Source organism: Paralichthys olivaceus, chromosome 1 (genome assembly GCF_024713975.1).
Source record: "Paralichthys olivaceus isolate ysfri-2021 chromosome 1, ASM2471397v2, whole genome shotgun sequence".
NCBI lineage: Eukaryota > Metazoa > Chordata > Actinopteri > Pleuronectiformes > Paralichthyidae > Paralichthys > Paralichthys olivaceus.
The window spans coordinates 8,567,527-8,584,405 of NC_091093.1; the positions used below are offsets into that span (position 1 = coordinate 8,567,527).

The 16,879-nt window shown below is 40.5% G+C and overlaps 1 protein-coding gene across 3 annotated transcripts in view; it reads right to left on the minus strand.

Annotated features, from left to right (window-relative positions):
* The window catches only part of LOC109624781 (transcription initiation factor TFIID subunit 4-like), an 86,000-nt gene that overhangs the window by 67,207 nt on the left and 1,914 nt on the right, over window positions 1–16,879 (minus strand). The window contains exons 2-7 of one of the 3 annotated variants that reach the window (XM_069511413.1): window positions 14,874–15,034; window positions 7,936–8,079; window positions 6,213–6,365; window positions 5,607–5,729; window positions 5,031–5,120; window positions 2,825–3,034 (exon numbers count right to left, since the gene is read on the minus strand). In XM_069511413.1, coding sequence (XP_069367514.1) covers window positions 2,825–3,034; window positions 5,031–5,120; window positions 5,607–5,729; window positions 6,213–6,365; window positions 7,936–8,079; window positions 14,874–15,034 — 881 coding nt within the window. The remainder of the gene's footprint in view (window positions 1–2,824; window positions 3,035–5,030; window positions 5,121–5,606; window positions 5,730–6,212; window positions 6,366–7,935; window positions 8,080–14,873; window positions 15,035–16,879) is intronic. The other 2 variants (XM_069511530.1, XM_020079689.2) reach the window with 2 other exon arrangements.

The window sequence follows — 16,879 nt, forward strand, 5'->3', positions numbered from 1 at the left end:
TGATTTTTGTTCTTGCTATACAAATATAATTGTTACCTCTTTATATACAAATAACTGTACTTGTAATAATGTCATGCATTATTACATTTATACACATTGTTACATTGAAGAATTCAATGCTGTGTAGTGGTGTGGCCTAGTTATTACTCCCCATTCATTCACTGTTTTATCATCAAGTCCATTCATCCCATGTATCATTTAGCCTGAGGACATTAAGGTCCAGTTTCATGATAACATATAGTCTTTGACGTGACCGTTGTACTAAATGAAGACATGTGCTAATGTCTCTTCTTCCTAACAGAATTTTCAAAATGAAAAAGTAAATTTTCAAATTACAGTTTTATTCGATTTACGACTTTTTACTTTGTTTGTCCTCAACAGATTAAAACAAACTGTATTAACCTTAAATTCATGATGTTTTATACACCAGTTGAATATAACATATTAAAAATCACAATGCAACAGTGGAAAGTGTAATTACTTCAATGATACAACTCAACATTTTCTTTACTTCTGCTACCGTGGTAAGAGCAGATTTTTTTAGCCTAATTCAACTAGATGTCTGGTTTCAAACTGTTGATGTGCCAGGGGTGATCATTTACTAATGTTTTGTGTGATAGCTTATGTTGGTGTTGTAATCACATGTGTGTGTGCGTGAGACAGAAAGAGAGAGAGATGGAGTTAGAGAGAGAGAGAGAGAGAGAGACACCGGAGGCATGTTCTGGACATAGACTGCGGCCGCCACATTGCTTTAAAATTGACCCGGGGCTGACCTAGTTACCTCGCTTCACCCTTTAACGGTTAACAGATAGAGGGAGGGAGGGAGATGAGATGAGAGCGTGTGCGGGGGTAGATACAGTGAGAGAAACTGTTGGAAAGAGATGGAGAGAGAGCAGAATGGGGGGGAAGGAGAGAAAAGAGGGAGAGCAAGGGGAAGAAAAAAGGCTAGAAAGGAAAAATTGAGAGAGATACAAAAAAAGGAGAGGGAGAGAAGGAAGGAGGTGTAAAACTGAGAGAAAACGTATAAGAAGAGATAACCCTCTAGCTCGCCCACCCCTCTGCCTCCACCAGACCACAGTCTGACCTCACTTGACCCATGCCTGTGCAATGTGTGTGGTCACATGCACGCACGCACACACACACGCACGCAAACACACACACGCGGTCATGTGACCCAGCTGTGAGCTGAGCGAGGCTGCTGAGTGTCTAGTGCTGAACCCTGCAGGTCATCTATTTACTTCAGCTGTATGTCCACACTGATGCTAGTTAACAACCCATATGTGATCACAGGTACATAATATTGCAGGTCAAGAATATGAAGGGCAGATGACATGGAATTCAATGACTGTGTTTTCAAGCAGAGGATATGAATTTAAACCCTGAAACAGTGTGAGTGAAACAATTTTAATTTTCTACTTGTAAACATTGGAGCATCAACCGAGACAGCAACTAGATTTTTTCTGTATAAAAACATTAGAAAATATAAAATTGTAAAAATTAAATAACATGTTTTATAGTTATTTATAATAAACTTAGTTAGTTTGTAATCAAGCCTCAATTACATTTCTCTATCATAAGGGTTTGATAACAACAACTTAAGAACCATATCTATTTTTTATACATATCGACTAGTGTATGGGTGTCAGAAATGTTTTACCCTAAATACAGTATCTACATCGATCCCAAAAGCCCATATCAATCTGGCTCTAATATTAAGTGTGTGTGCTTTGTAATTACAAGGTCATTTATATCAATCATACTTAAAGCCATATAGAGTAGTGTGGTGTGGTGTAGTGTGGTATAGTGTAGTGTAGCATAGTGTGGTGTAGTGTAGTGTGGTGTAGTGTAGTGTGGTGTAGTGTGGTGTAGTGTGGTGTAGTGTAGTGTGGTATAGTGTAGTGTGGTATAGTGTGGTGTAGTGTAGTGTGGTGTAGTGTAGTGTGGTATAGTCTAGTGTGGTGTAGTGTAGTGTGGTGTAGTGTAGTGTAGCATAGTGTAGCATAGTGTAGTGTAGCATAGTGTAGTGTAGCGTAGTGTGGTGTAGTGTAGTGTGGTGTAGTGTAGTGTAGTGTAGTGTGGTGTAGCATAGTGTGGTGTAGTGTAGTGTGGTATAAAGTAGTGTGGTGTACCATAGTGTGGTGTGGTGTAGTGTGGTATAAAGTAGTGTGGTATAGAGTAGTGTGGTGTAGCATAGTGTGGTATAGAGTGGTGTAGTGTAGTGTGGTATAAAGTAGTGTGGTATAGTGTAGTGTGGTGTAGTGTGATGTAGTGTAGTACAGTTCCTCGGTCAGATTCTTCTGATCAGTTGTCAAAGTATGAGCAGGAGTAAATCGTCAGAGTGTTTGACCACCATCTGTTCTGAACAGTGGAGATGTCACAGGCCAGTAGCACAGGACACTGAGCATCTGCCTGTGTCTGTGTCTAAAGTCTTTTTTTTCTGGCAACAGACCATGAGTCTGTGTGGAATCTGCGTACTCTTCCTGTGTCTGCATGGAGGCCTGTCCAGGTTGAAATCTTAATAATCTCATTTAGATGACTGCACATGTTTTCTAGCTTTTTTTCCTTTTTGGGGGGTAAACTTAGAGTGTGACTCTAACTCACTGTTGGCTGTGTGACTCCCAGCCATGGCACAGTGACACTCTCCAGCCTGATAATTCAGCCTTGTGTAACACACGAGGCTGAATTACATCTGCATGTTTACGTTTTTAAAAACAGCACTGGTCTTGGAATTGAAAAATATTTAAAGTAAGTTTTAATACAAACTGTAAATATAATTACTGTGGTAACCGTGTTTGCACCCCCAGCTGGTCAGCTCCATACATACCATGGCAGCTGCATGTCCGAGCGTCCCGGCGGGCAGCGCGCTGGCACCCGTGGTGGTGCTGACGCTGTTGGGGTGGCGTATGCGGACAGCTGGCCCACTCACAATGGCAGGAGGGACGCCACAGGGTGCTGGTTTGACTCCCTGCTGCAAGGGCTGGGTCATGGACTGCTGACTATTCAGCAAAGACAGCCTCAAGGCCGGGAGGCTCTTCTGTTGACAGGCAGATAGAGGCCAGAGTTTATAGTCACAGAGCCAGATATGCATGAGAAAATACCAAACACACAGCTGCAAAAACAAATAGGGCTGTGGTCACAGGCTACGTTAGAATAATGTTATCGCAAAAGCATAAGGCTGAAGAAACACCTGCTGACACATGTGACCATGTGAAATGTGATTCATCCAATTTTAAGAGTAAAAGAAAACTTGTTTCATTTGATCTCAGGATAACGATGTGTAATAACATACATGTCCCAGTATCACAGCTGACCTGATGAGATGCTGTAGCTCCATATAGAATATTTCAGGCAGATTTCTTGAGCGACCTAACATTGCATGACAACATGTGTTTGTGGTCGAGTTTGGCGGTCGGGCGCCTTGATGTGACACTCATCATGGTTTGCTGAGGAAACCTGCTGGCTAGTGACAGAGACTGCTGGGGGGGGCACTGTCACACACAGAAGTCAGAAGTCACACCGGAGGGGTGTGTGTGTGTGTGTGTGTGTGTGTGTGTGTTTGTGTGTGTTTGTGTGTGTGTGTGTGTGTGTGTGTGTGTGTGTGTGTGTGTATCATTCTGCTGTCAGGCCTTGCCATCACTGGCTCTGGTTCCAGGGATAGGATGACTTTAGGGCATCAGTAAAATACTTGAGAGGAGCTTAAGCAGCCAGGATAGGCTATGATGATTTCAGGGGGAACTTTCAGGAGCAGTTCAGGAAACAATTTCAGGGGTCAATGTGGAAAGTAGCTCAGGGTAGGGCTGGGCAATTAACTGAAAATGTGTACAAAACTGACATTTAGAACCTCTAACTGACTTAATTACTCGGTTTCCACTACGTTCATGTTGCAGCGGCGGTCGGCTCCCTTGTACTGTGCTGCATGTCCTCCCTCCTCACTCCTCCACTGACCACCGCTCAGTTTACACGTTAAACACCAACACTAATCAAAAGTTATTGGGACACGTAAAGTTTACTTTACGTACAAGACTTGAAGTTTACTTTGTGTTTTTTTGTTTGTTCGCTCTAGAGTTAATGAGACACGTATTTAAAGTTACAGTGTGTAGAATTTAGTGATATCTAGTGTTGAAATTGCATGTTGCAGCTGAACACCCCTCACCTCACCCTCTCCTTCCAAACATGAAAAAGAACCTGTGGTAGCTTCAGTTGTCATAAAAACTCAAAAGGTGTTTAGTTTGTCCAGTCTGGACTAATGTGAAAAACATGGCGGCCTCCGTAGAGAGGACCCCCTCCATGTAAATATAAAGTATTTAAATATAAAGAGCCTTTTCTGGGGTAAAGAAAACTACAATTCATACAATTTAGATGAATTGAACTAGTGAAAACATCATGAGAATTATTCCACACTAAATTTTTGCCAATAGTTCCCTTTCACCTAAATCTTACACACTGAACCTTTAAACACCTTGAAAACAAGTCCAACATTTTATGAGCGCTCTGTTTACTCACTACACACAACACTAGATGAGATGTGACACACATCAGGGTTTAAGTGACCGGAACGATCCAGATTCATGATCCGACTTCACTGAATAATAACTAAATAAATGTGTGAAGAGTGACAGTAACAGTGTTTTAACTTCATTGCTGCATAAAGAAGAATTCAGAAGGTTTCTATATTAAAGATCAGTTCTATGTCTGGGTGATTAGAAAAGAGCAGAGGAGCAGAGTGTCTTGTTGATCAGCACTGAGTAAAGGGAAAAAGACATAAATCAATCGTAGGTAGATAATCATAATTTAGGTAAAATTTTGAAATGATTGTGATAATGATTTGAAATCATATTGTCCAGCCCAAGCTCAGGGGTACAGTAATCCGACAATGGGGCCTTGACTCAGAGGATATGAGGCAGATGAAGGTTTTATTGTTAGGCAGGGGGCTTTGGGAGAAAATTAGCTGTAACATTCGGTCAGCTTAGGAAGCAGTCTCACACTTGATACAGAGAGAGGTTTGAAAAGATTTCGAACAGGAACCTCACCTTGAGAAATGGCACCAGGTACGGCTGCGGAGACGACTTGAGCTCCGTCTGCAGCCGGCTGGTGAATTCTTCTGGTTCAATCTTAGCGTCCTGTCAGGCGAAGAAGGGTAAAACGTAAACACCACTTTACCAAAGACGCCAGAAAGTTAAGTGAAGTAAACCATGGTGAGCTAAACACAGGAAGATGAAATCCCGTCACCGGAGGCGATGATCAGCAAGTCAACTTTCATCCTGGCACCAGTCATCAATAATAACTCTGTGTGATGAAAAGTCATGACAGAAAAAGGGAGAGTTTTGGCGAGAGTTGCATGCTGCCATCTAGAGGTTTAAAAAATTTAGTGCAATACACCATTAGAGGGACAAATTAGACTTACTTGTGGGAATATTTCAAAGTGCAAAAAAGCTAAGAATAAGAAGAAACACATCATTCAGATGATCCAGAAATGTTGTCTTATAAAAACATGTCAAGACTATGACACTGTTTCACAAAATTCGCAAACACAATAACACAATTCCATTGTGTCAACTGTATCTGAACAGGGTTGGTTGGTTAGTGTGTTGGTTTGTGAAGCTCACCAGCAGGTCCTGAACCAGAGACTTGACGTTCTTGGAAGTCTCAGGGGACGGAGAGTTGTGCGACGCCAGTTTGATTAGTGTGGCCAGGAAATTCTTACACTTCTTTACGTTCTCTTGCATTTCCTGTCAGAAAACAGAATTTAAAAAATGATTTACCTTCTATCACCAAAAAAGTGTCAGAGAGTATAGCATCAAAGATGCTACAGTACTTAATATGTAAACAAAGAATTGTATGTTGCGCTGATGTAGGAATGAGAGCGGTTTGTATTAGACTTGCATTCGTAGTTGGAGATTTTGGTGTCAACATGTGTGTTGTCTGTATCTCTGTGTGCATCATACCTGTATCTATAGCTGTAACTATGGCTGTTTCTCTACATCCCAGAATTTGTGCTTTTATGCTGGCGACTGTACGTCCTTCGGTTGCTAAGCACGTGAATGTACGAATACAAACATGTGTGGGCATGTGTGAGACTCTTTGTCCATATCCAGCTGTGTGAGGCGGTGGGTTCAGGGCTGGGCTTATGACACAAACAGCCTGCTGGCAGCTGTGACAGTGCCCATGCCCTTGAGGATGAAGCGTGGGCAGTCGGGGGAGAGAGAACGGACCTGGGACACGACAGAAGCTCCGGGGGCCGCTGCGATGCCCGTCTGTGGAGGCTGCACTGGCTGAGAGGCAGCCTGGGCCGGGGCCTGGGGGGCCATAACCACGGGGGTCTGCTGCGGAGCCGTCACAGCAATGGCCGGTGCCACGGGGCCCTTCTGAAAGAGCAAGGAAGAGACAGGGAGATAAACAGGACGTGACGCCTCGCTCGCAGCAAGGCCACAGAGAACAGGAGGCAGGCGCCACAGCGCTCCTGTCACATCTGGTGTCCTGACTTCGGCGGACATCGCTTAACAGACAAGAAGGAGGAAGGGGAGGTGGTGACAAGCTGGAGGCTGAGAAATGCAGGAGGCCATCAAAGCTTTTACTAAATAATCACATTACCTGACGAGAGAAACTTTCACCCAACTACCAGTAATTCAAAACAGTACCTACCTATTGTCTATTTTGATCATGATCATATTTTAGGGAATGAATGACAAGAAAATATCTCACATCCAAAATATAAATTTTGCTCTAGAGAAGAGGTGCCAACAGCAGTCTCTCACTCTGAAGCCCTCATGACCTCTTACCAAATCTCCCAGGGCCTGTTCACACTTAAATAAAATACATCTTACGTGACTGATCCTGAAGTGGACAGTTCTAAATACAGGTGTGAACGCACAGGGGATACGTCAAGCCACATATGGATGGAGGGCGTGAGGCAGCATGTACGTCCACAGTGCTGTGTTGTGTTATGCAAAATATATAGATATATATCTATCTGCACTGAACGGCTGCATGGCATAGTGTGTGTAAAGCTCTTCAAGACTGAAGCCTGGAGAAGGCACCAAACCCCCACGGTAAACCTCTTCCTCTTCAAATGTACATAATATAGCAGATGCTTTCTGTATAGCAAGGATCACTGCTTCCCCACCCATAAGCAAGAGTCAAACTTTGTGTTTGTGATGTATCGTCAGCAGTTCTACTGGTTTTCAACAGGCAGGGATCAGGATTATTATTATGCCCTTTTTTCTCTGCAAACATCAATGTCTTTAGTTATATGTTAACTTCAGCCGTGCAGGATCTCTCAATGGAAATAATAACAAAAGACTTAATTTGACGACTGTGTGAGTTGTTGTCTCCACCATCATTCCTTGTCCCATAATCTTCTTGGGTAGCTTGGTTCCTTTGCATTTGCGCGTTACTGGGAGAGCTTTGGTGACAGAATGTGAAGCAAATGGCAAATCGTGGTCCAACACAACTGATACAAACAGTGAAAGGACAAACAGCCGACTGGATAAGTGGCTCACTAGCTAGCAGTGTATAAGACATAATAAAAAGTCAATGAAAATGGAAGGTCCTGTTATCTTGAATAAAGTTTGGGTTTGAACATTGTTAAAAACAAGTCAACAAATTGTATAACATACGTCAAATTGTTTTTAGACATTTTAATGAAGAATTGTTATGTATTATATCTTATTAATGTTCATTATTTGTATCTTTAAAATCAGATAATATATCTAAAAAGGTAATTGAAGACAAACGGTAAATATATATTCATGATTTCATCTGCAGGTGGTGAGATGCGACATTCTAGAGCTTTAAATCAGAAAAGCTTCATATTCACATTGAGGTCCTATTTAATCTGCTGACACAGCAAAAAGACAGAGGACGGCATTTTAGTGGCACCCAGTTTGTCTGAGACCAAAAACAGAAAAATTGGTGAGTAAAGGAAAATGTTCTCACTGGGCGGAGCGCAGGACAAGAGGAGGAAGAAGAGGAAGAGGAGGAGGTCTGTAAGGCAGGGCTGGAAGGAGTGGGTGAGGGAGATGGTGCCATCTTGGCCACGGTCAAAGGACACTGCCTGGTGGTCTGAGAGGTCACAGGAGACTGCAGGAAAGAGAGAGAGCAACAGAGAGAGAGAGGAAGAAGACAGTAAAAAAGAAAGTAAAAAGCCATCGAAGAAAGTGGGTAAGCAAAGGAGAACAGGGGAAATAAAGGATAGCAAAACATGTCCATGGATAGCAAGAATGAAAAACAGCAAAGGTGAGACCATGTCTGTTTCAGAGGTGAGGGAGAGAGAGAACTGGACGGTGAGCAGAGAAAAGACTATATAGGACAGTGGGAGTGAGAGAGCCACAGAGAAAGAAAGGAGGAGTAGCGTGCCTTGCAGAGAGATGAGGAAAGGTCATGGCAGCAGGAAACAAGACAGGATGTGGCAGCATGTTGGTGATGTTGAAGACTGACACAGAGAAACAAGTAGCACTGGGTCACGCTGGTATTGTGCTGGACTCTGATGGGAGGCAGAGAGAGTTCACAATCATGACTTTACTGAGGGTGAAACTATGTCACTTGTTTTCCTGCTGCTGAAAATTGAAACATGTGATTAGCTGGAAAACAAAAGAGGGAAAATCACTATTTGACTTCTGGCCAAATCCAACTGGTAAGTTTTACTGCATGAGAAATTTGGTTAAAAGGCCACTTTGACTAAAAAGTGCAGCCAACTCTGGAAATCACTTGACTGATAAAATGCCACTTTAAAATCAGGCTTGTTGCATGATTTAGCCTGTGAGAACGATCTTATATATATTCTCTAATGTGTCAACTGATCAACTATAAAAGGACTGATCGTTCCTCCACTGACTCCTGAGGGCAAAACATTCACCACTGTAGGGTTGTGACTTTAATTTTACTGCCTCTAATCATGTTTTTCAAGGTCTCTGCATATACAAGCTTTTTCTATAAAACACTGTAGAGACAAAGCATGATTAGTTTGTACAGGGTAAATAAACTTTATGTTTCTGAGTACCCTATTTTCCAGTGTGCATATTTATTGAAACTGCAGACATCATAATAAAACTGAATAATCTTAATAAATAGTCTGAAAAGACTCACTTCTATCCAGGCATATGCATTGTATGTATTTATACACATATCAATTCCTGGCGCTGTCTAAGAGGAGAAGCCTGTAACAGCAAAGAGATGATGGTAAAATGAGTTCCATCGAACAGTATTTATTGTAGACTAAGTTAAACTGTTAGAATTTAGCTGATAAAGTCCCTATTTTTGCATTTTATTGAACATGAATATATAATTATTGTGTCAGGTCAGGTCACATGTGTTCAGAGCATAGTGGTGAAGTGTGGAAATACTGTTAGTTCTCAGATATTAGGTGTAATATGTGCACAAACCTAGTAAACAGTATATGTCTTTCTCTAAGATGTCAGCATGTACAGTAAAAGGTAAGAGAGCTAATGGGGGGGGCAAGACTATGAGTGCCAACTGCTACAAAGCCACACTGTTACCCAGGGTCTCATCTTGCAGACACACACAGACAAACACACACCCCACACACAATCACAGATGCGTACTTCCTGACTGATATCTTGTCTGTTGGCCAAGACAAACCATGAGGGCCTCTACCCCGACCTCTGGCATTGAGCCTTCTATTCACAGGTAAGCCAAAAACTCACACACACACACACACACATTCATGCATATGAGAAATTGCACAAATTGAAAACAGACAGACACACAACACTACCAAGGACAGGAGCATGAAGGCGATGAGACAGAAAATAAGATAAGAAACCAGAGGAGGGAGCTCCCCCTCCTCCAAAAGTTTTGTAGAATCCAAAAGAATGTTACTCTGCACTAAGGAGTTGGGGGGAAGTGGGTGTATAAGGGATGAGGGTGGAGGGGGTAATGGGGGGGTTAGAGCCACGGGGTGCATCCCACCGCCAGCGATGCCTCTCTCACCCTCTCACACACACACACACACAGACAGACACACAAAAACACACTGACGAACCAAAGCCTTGTTAGCTTTTTAAAATAATCAGGCAGTTGGATGATGAATGATTTAACAGGTATGGAAGGAAGGAAGCTCAGGATGCCTTCCGTTTCTCCCCTCAGGGTCATGGGAAGAGTGACAGGCCGACAGAGGGGTTGAGCTCTGGGAATAAACACCATTCCCTTTCATTTCCCTGCTACTGCTTTTCCTGTCGAGACGGCAACGCCGCAGCCCGCTAATTTGTCATCAACGTGACTTGTGAGAAGGCGATGACAATCTGCGAGTCTCTTTTGAGAGGGGGTTCATATCAGGATGGAAACAGGTTGGCTGGCTTTGAGCGCTGCGGCGGGAGGGGCCGTTGTTGTGTAACTGGTGGGGACTAGGATCTGGGAAGCTGGTGGGCTACAGTGGAGTCTGAGAGACAATGGACTGTCTGAGAATCAGAGTTGTTATTACTATGGAAGAATAAAAGTAACTCAAAGTTAAAAAAAAACTTAAGAACAAAAGCTTGATCTCAGATCTGAAAAGCAGTATTACATAGCAGAGTGTGTTTCTGTTAACTACTATTACTAACACTACTACCACTACTACTACTACTACTACTACTACTACTGTAGGGTATAAACAACACATAACAACACACACTAAGCCAGTACACAGTCATATACTATACCATGATGTAGGCTGTGATTCTTGGACATGTATCATTGGAGCTAGATTATTTTAATTCATCTTAATTGAACTCTTCTGCTCTTTGTATTCACAGATACAGTTTCCATTAGATATGACAGTTCATAAAATACAGCGCTAAAGTCAAATTGAAAAAGATAGTGAAATGCTGCCCTCTAGTGTCAGTTGTTTGTCATTGCAGTAAGTGGCGCGCTTCTTCACTTCCTTATTCCAAACTCCAGATCAAACATTTGTGCTGACAGAAGTTAGCCTTTGAGAGAATGAATAACACCTCTGTCTCAAGCTAGTTTGTTTATCTCCCATAATCTGAACACATGACTAAGTGTTGTTTACAAGCAGCTGGAAGAATATCACTCATTAAACTGTGTGTCCTCCTTTCCAATTTATGAAGGTATTGAATCACTTCAACTAAAATATGTGTACTTTCCACACAGGAACATGATACTTTGACTGATTACTGTAAATGATGATGGGACAATAACTAACTTTCTCCTAGGTCACTGTTGGCCTTTTGAAACTCACCAAATTTGACTTTCAAAACACTGGGAATTGGGGTTGAAGGGTGAGTTGTATGCTTTTTCTGTAACTTACATTTTTAATTGTTTAATTGATTCATAATTTTCCATCTCTTTAATGCTTTACTTTTTCAAGATTCATAGATAAACCTGAATATTTTCTGGGTTTCTATGTCTTCTGTGATTGTGAGGTAAATATGATTTGGTTTGGTCTTTGGGAAATTGCAATGGGCACCATTTCTTTCTCTTTAGACATTTATGTGTAAATAAAATCAGGAGTAAAATTAATCATTAGCTGCATCTCTACCTCTGTCCCAATGTTGGGAACAGACAATATCACTGAATCCTGAATCCTGATTCTCAATATCTCTAACAGGATTAAAAGCAATATATAATATATAAATAAATATCATATATATAAATATATGAATATATATATAGTTTTGTCATCCATCTCCATTTGTCATCCATCTCCTGCACAAACAATGTTTAAACTGACACTTTTACACTCAAGCTCACACTTACTATACTTCATAATGTAATCATCACATGCACCTAAGATTATGACTTGTATTACTGTAAAGGTCCTTCTATGATAAAACTATGGTGAACTTTTGAACCCTGCTGGAAACACTATAGTCGTGGAAGGTTTGGTTTGTTAGCGCTCCGCTTGCACATTAATGTCAAAACCATTTCGGTTGTCAAACTTGATTTACAGAGAAACTACGGGGGGCACCTGTCTGGTAGTCTCATTATCTGAATCAAGTAAGGTGTGGGACCACGGACCACCCGCTCACATTTTTACATGACGGATGTATCCACAGGTGATAATAAGTAAATTCCAATTAATGTTTCAGTAGCTCGTTAAATTTTGATGAGCGTGCCCCATGGAGTCATTAAAAAGCCCTGAGACACTAATTCACCTATTAATCTCGGTTTAATCTACACATAAAATAATCAAGACTATTCATTTGTTATAATTACACAGTTAAACATATCAATCACATCCCAATTAGGGTCTTAAACTAAGCTATTTGTTTAATGAGGTCCTGCCCGCCCAACATCAACTGTACAAATCAACAGTTTATAGAATCAGATTACTGCAGTTTCATCAGTCTGGTTAGTTTTTTGAAGCACAATTAAAAAACATAAGTGTCCCGTGTCATAGATTCACTCACAGTCATGGTTTCCACAAACAAAGAGGTCCGAGGCTCATGCCCTCTCGACTGCACGATCTATTATGACATGAACTGGAAACTTCTATGTCATTGCTTTAAAATAACGAGATGCCTGAAACTACTTGTGAATTAAAAAAGTAAGTGAGTAATATGTTTGTCTAAGAACTTTTAAATACATTTTTGTTGTATTTTAACAGTGTATTTTGTTGTAAAAACCCACCTTCTGCACTGAGCTCACACAGAGAGGTGATTCCTCAGTGGGGGATGTTCTGTCTAAGAGCAGCCTCTTACCAAAGGATCATGACAGACAGAGTAGCTGATGTGCATGTCACTGGTGTAGAACAGTAGACTATAGAGAACAGCACTGTTGTACAGGTGCAGTGGACACAAAAGATTTTGTATATTAAATTATTTTGTTTTTCATTTGACTTTGCAAAACATTGCAATTTTAAAGCTGTGAAACTGTTCCAAAAGATAGGTGCATCTTATCTTGCAAAACCAGAGCCATGTTTTCTTTGCAACAAAACTTTGCTGCTATAAAATAATGTAATCTCACTCTTATATACCGAAATACACCTATTGTTATTTATTAATAGTGATTAATTAAATCTGACAGACCTGTACATTAAGAATGTAGTATTGATAAATTAGGGCTGGGCAATAATAATATCAAATGTTAACATTATTTTCATCATGACAAAGAAGAGTTTGAAAGCAAAAGTTTCAATCAGGAACAAAAATCTGTCTCTAAACTTAAAATAAATATTAATGTGACATTTATTCTGGTGATACTGACAGATATGAAATATGTATTTTTATCTTGAAATACTTTATTAGCCACATCCTCCAGCCCGAGTTAAATTTAAGAGATGTACTTTGTCCCCTGTTATTCATCTGGCATGGGATCATACCTCATTTCAGCACCAGGAGCTGTTCAGTCTTATCTGTGAGATCTTTGCTCTGCAAACTGACTCCACCCCAATCACACACTTTGAATATGACGTCCTGTCTCACAACAGTCTTGCTTTCCGAGTGATGCTGTTTCTTATACATGCTCCCTCCGGACCACTTTATTTAGCAGCATAAAGTCCCTCTTTACTGTCATGCTGAAGATACACAGATGTATGTCTGCTTCCCTGTCCGACATTCACAATTGGATCTGTATAATCTGTATCATCCGGACGTGGTAATTACTCTTTTACTTGGTGCTTCCAGACAAAAGTTATCATCAAACTAAACTATTCAGCATCAAATACGCCTTCCACATTTACAGATGTCTGTAAGTTACAGGTTCTCATCACAGTCACATGTTATTAATACACACTGAGCTACCACAACACAGTGTCCAACTCAGATTTAAAGCCAGTGTCTTTGAGGACTCCACATGAGAGCCCAAGGGCTTATTGTCAGGAGATAGAGCTATAGCTGCTGTACGAGTAACTAAATCATAGATACAAAATGTATCTGACTCAGAGCATATAACTAGAGAGGAGGGAAACTAAGACTGTGAGATATTCCTCTTAAAAGACAACCATTTCATTTCAAGGTTTTCTAGTGGCTAAACAAAGAAAGGTGGCATAAATATTAGTGGTTTAATAAATCTGTCAAACATCCCTTGAGCCAGTCCACAGGATCTGCGCTGACCTGTGTCTTTCATTAAATTTCAGTGGCTACATAAAACTTCTGTGTGCTCTGACAAACAGGCTCCTGTCCCCGAAGTTTATGCTGCACATGGAATGTGTGACATTATCAAATGTTGATATGAAATTGATATCAAATCATGTTTTTGATGTTTTGAATCACAATTAAGAGATAAAATATGGTAACATCTTCACATAAAAGAAGACAGTAGCATCCAACATGAAAATCACTACCGTATTACTTCTTTGGAAACTTGTAATGTTTACAACATACAGAACCAGTTGGTTTGTACATATACTCTCATTGTGTATACGTTTGAGATATTTCCAATATACTGCTTATTCTCCTTATTTCTTTTCACATGCTATTGTCCAATAGAGTCCAGACCATCTACCACCATGATTTAAGTATTTTTATACCATTATTTCAATTATTTGCTCAGTTATTCGTTGTCCTCATCCCTTCGGCTGTATGTCTACTTCTATGTAAGTACATTGAGGGCAAAACCAGAGTCAAATTCCTTGTATGTACACATTCTTGGCCAATAAAGCCAATTCTGATTCTTGTTAAATCTCTGCAAAGGAATGTGTCAGAAGTAAAGCCCTTTGTGTGATTTGCACAAACACAGACAAATCAGATGATCCATCTTCTATTGTGCTTGGAAACAAAGATCTAACACAACCAGTTATTCAGTTAATTATAATGCATGCAAAACCCAGGGAATAAAATGAAAAACACAACCAGATTCTGTATGTATTTAAATACCACAAATCCTCGCTGTACAGAAACATTATATGAGCAGGATTCCTGTGTGCAACAGTCATGCTAATGTAAGTCTGCAGGTCAAGGCTACCATGGGAGTCTCACCTGTGGAGTCGTGACTCTGAAGGATGTTCCCGTGGTGGGGGTCGCAGGTCGAGGAGAGATGTTGTTCTGGGCCTGGGCCTGAGCTTGAGCCTGAGCTTGAGCCAAAGCCTGCTGAGGAACCATGACCAGCTGGCCCAGCTCTGTGCGCACCAACACCATTCCTAAACAACAGGGAACATAACATCCATTAGCTGTTTTGGATATGGTTGAATCCTGGGTATCTTGCACAGATAAAGCATTGTCAATTTCAAGCTGATAAGTTCAAATGGAAAACACCAATTAGAAACTCTTCATCAGGTTATATTCTGTGCATTGGAATTGGATGGTGACTGATGTTAGGCCTGGCCTGCTTACATCTGACTGGTTGGAAAAAACTCTGTTAAAACTGTATAACAAGAAACAATCATTCCTAGACACAAATGTAGCCAGTTTTAAATGAGTACATCAGGAAATAATAAACTGCAGTTAACCACAGAAAAAACACATTCTTACCATGAGTGAAACACATAGAACCATGAGTCAAACTGACTACAAAACAACAATTAGGTTGTGGGAGGCCATGGTATAAAGTGTGAGATCACACTCTCAGTCATTGTGGTGTATAACATACTTCATGTGTGATATTCTGCTTTGAATCAGGCAAACCTGACTTGAATCATAGCTTACTAGTTTATACATAAATATAAAACATATATAAGGGCTTATTCAATTGCATTCAAACACTGCTTACAATTTGATTACATAATATTAACACCCCAAGAAAAGAAGAGGACCTTATTGCAAGTCTGACTACTGCAGAAATAACAGTCTGAGGTTCAGACATTTGATTGAAGCTGTGATAATAAGATAATGACACACGATACACAGGGTCGTAGCTCTTTCTAAAAGGCTGAAACTGAAGTTACAACAGCACCCTGTTTATAATTAGCTCTTATAGGATCCTAAAAAAAGTTTTATTACACATTTCTTTATCTTTACACAGAGTGAAAAAGACGAGTTAGATCAGTAGAAAGACTCATAGCACTGACTGAACAGTCATTCCTGATGTGAGATTAATGAAAATGTATTTCCTGCTATCTGAACTTCATTAAGGAATATAAGCTTTGTGGCAAATATGGGAGCTAAATATAGGATACCAAAGTTTTCCAAATACAGTTCCTGTGCTTTATTTGGTCAACCATAAATGTCTGAAGAACTTTGATACACTTCATAAACTTGATATAACTTGACATAAACCTGTTGATACTGACACGTCATCCTCATCACAGTATGTACTGACATGTCTATATGTACAACAGGTGAACATCTTTACCTCCACTAGGGAAGTTGTGTTTTCACCCTGTTGCTTTGTCAGTTAGTTTATTTTTTAATGGGATTATGCAAAAACAACTGATCTGATTTCCACACGTTTTGGTGGAGAGATGGGGCTTGACATTTTAGTGCGAATACAAGGGGCTTGACATTTTAGTGCGAATGTAGATTAAGGGGCAGATCCAGACCTTTTTCCCTTTCACTATGTTTTATGACAAATAATTTAGTTTTAAAATCATTCCCTATATTTCGAATATAAGAACAAGACAATCATGTGTGAGGTTGTTCAGCCTTGTTGGAGGTGTGCACTCCTCTCAGTACCACTTCAGTTCATGTGATTCTACTGATGTAAAAACACATTGCTTTGTACCTGGCTAAAGAGAAGATTCTGTTTATCACTCTTATGTCTGGAACTTTGATGACATTCAACAAACTCTGCTGCAGATGAAAATGTCTTGAAGTGTCTGCTTGTACATTTGCATTTTGTTGGTAGCATGTGGTGAACTGTGAAGTCAATGAGCTAAAACATGGCCACATTACAGTGTGTTTCCTGCAGTCAAACAGTTCAGCATCCGTTACTAGAAATGTACAAATAAATTCCACTGTTTGGGGACGTCATGTAGGTTTTGTCATTGATTATGTGGCTTCCTGTCATGTTGTGGGGCTGTCAGGCATGCTTGCTGTGAGTTTTAGAC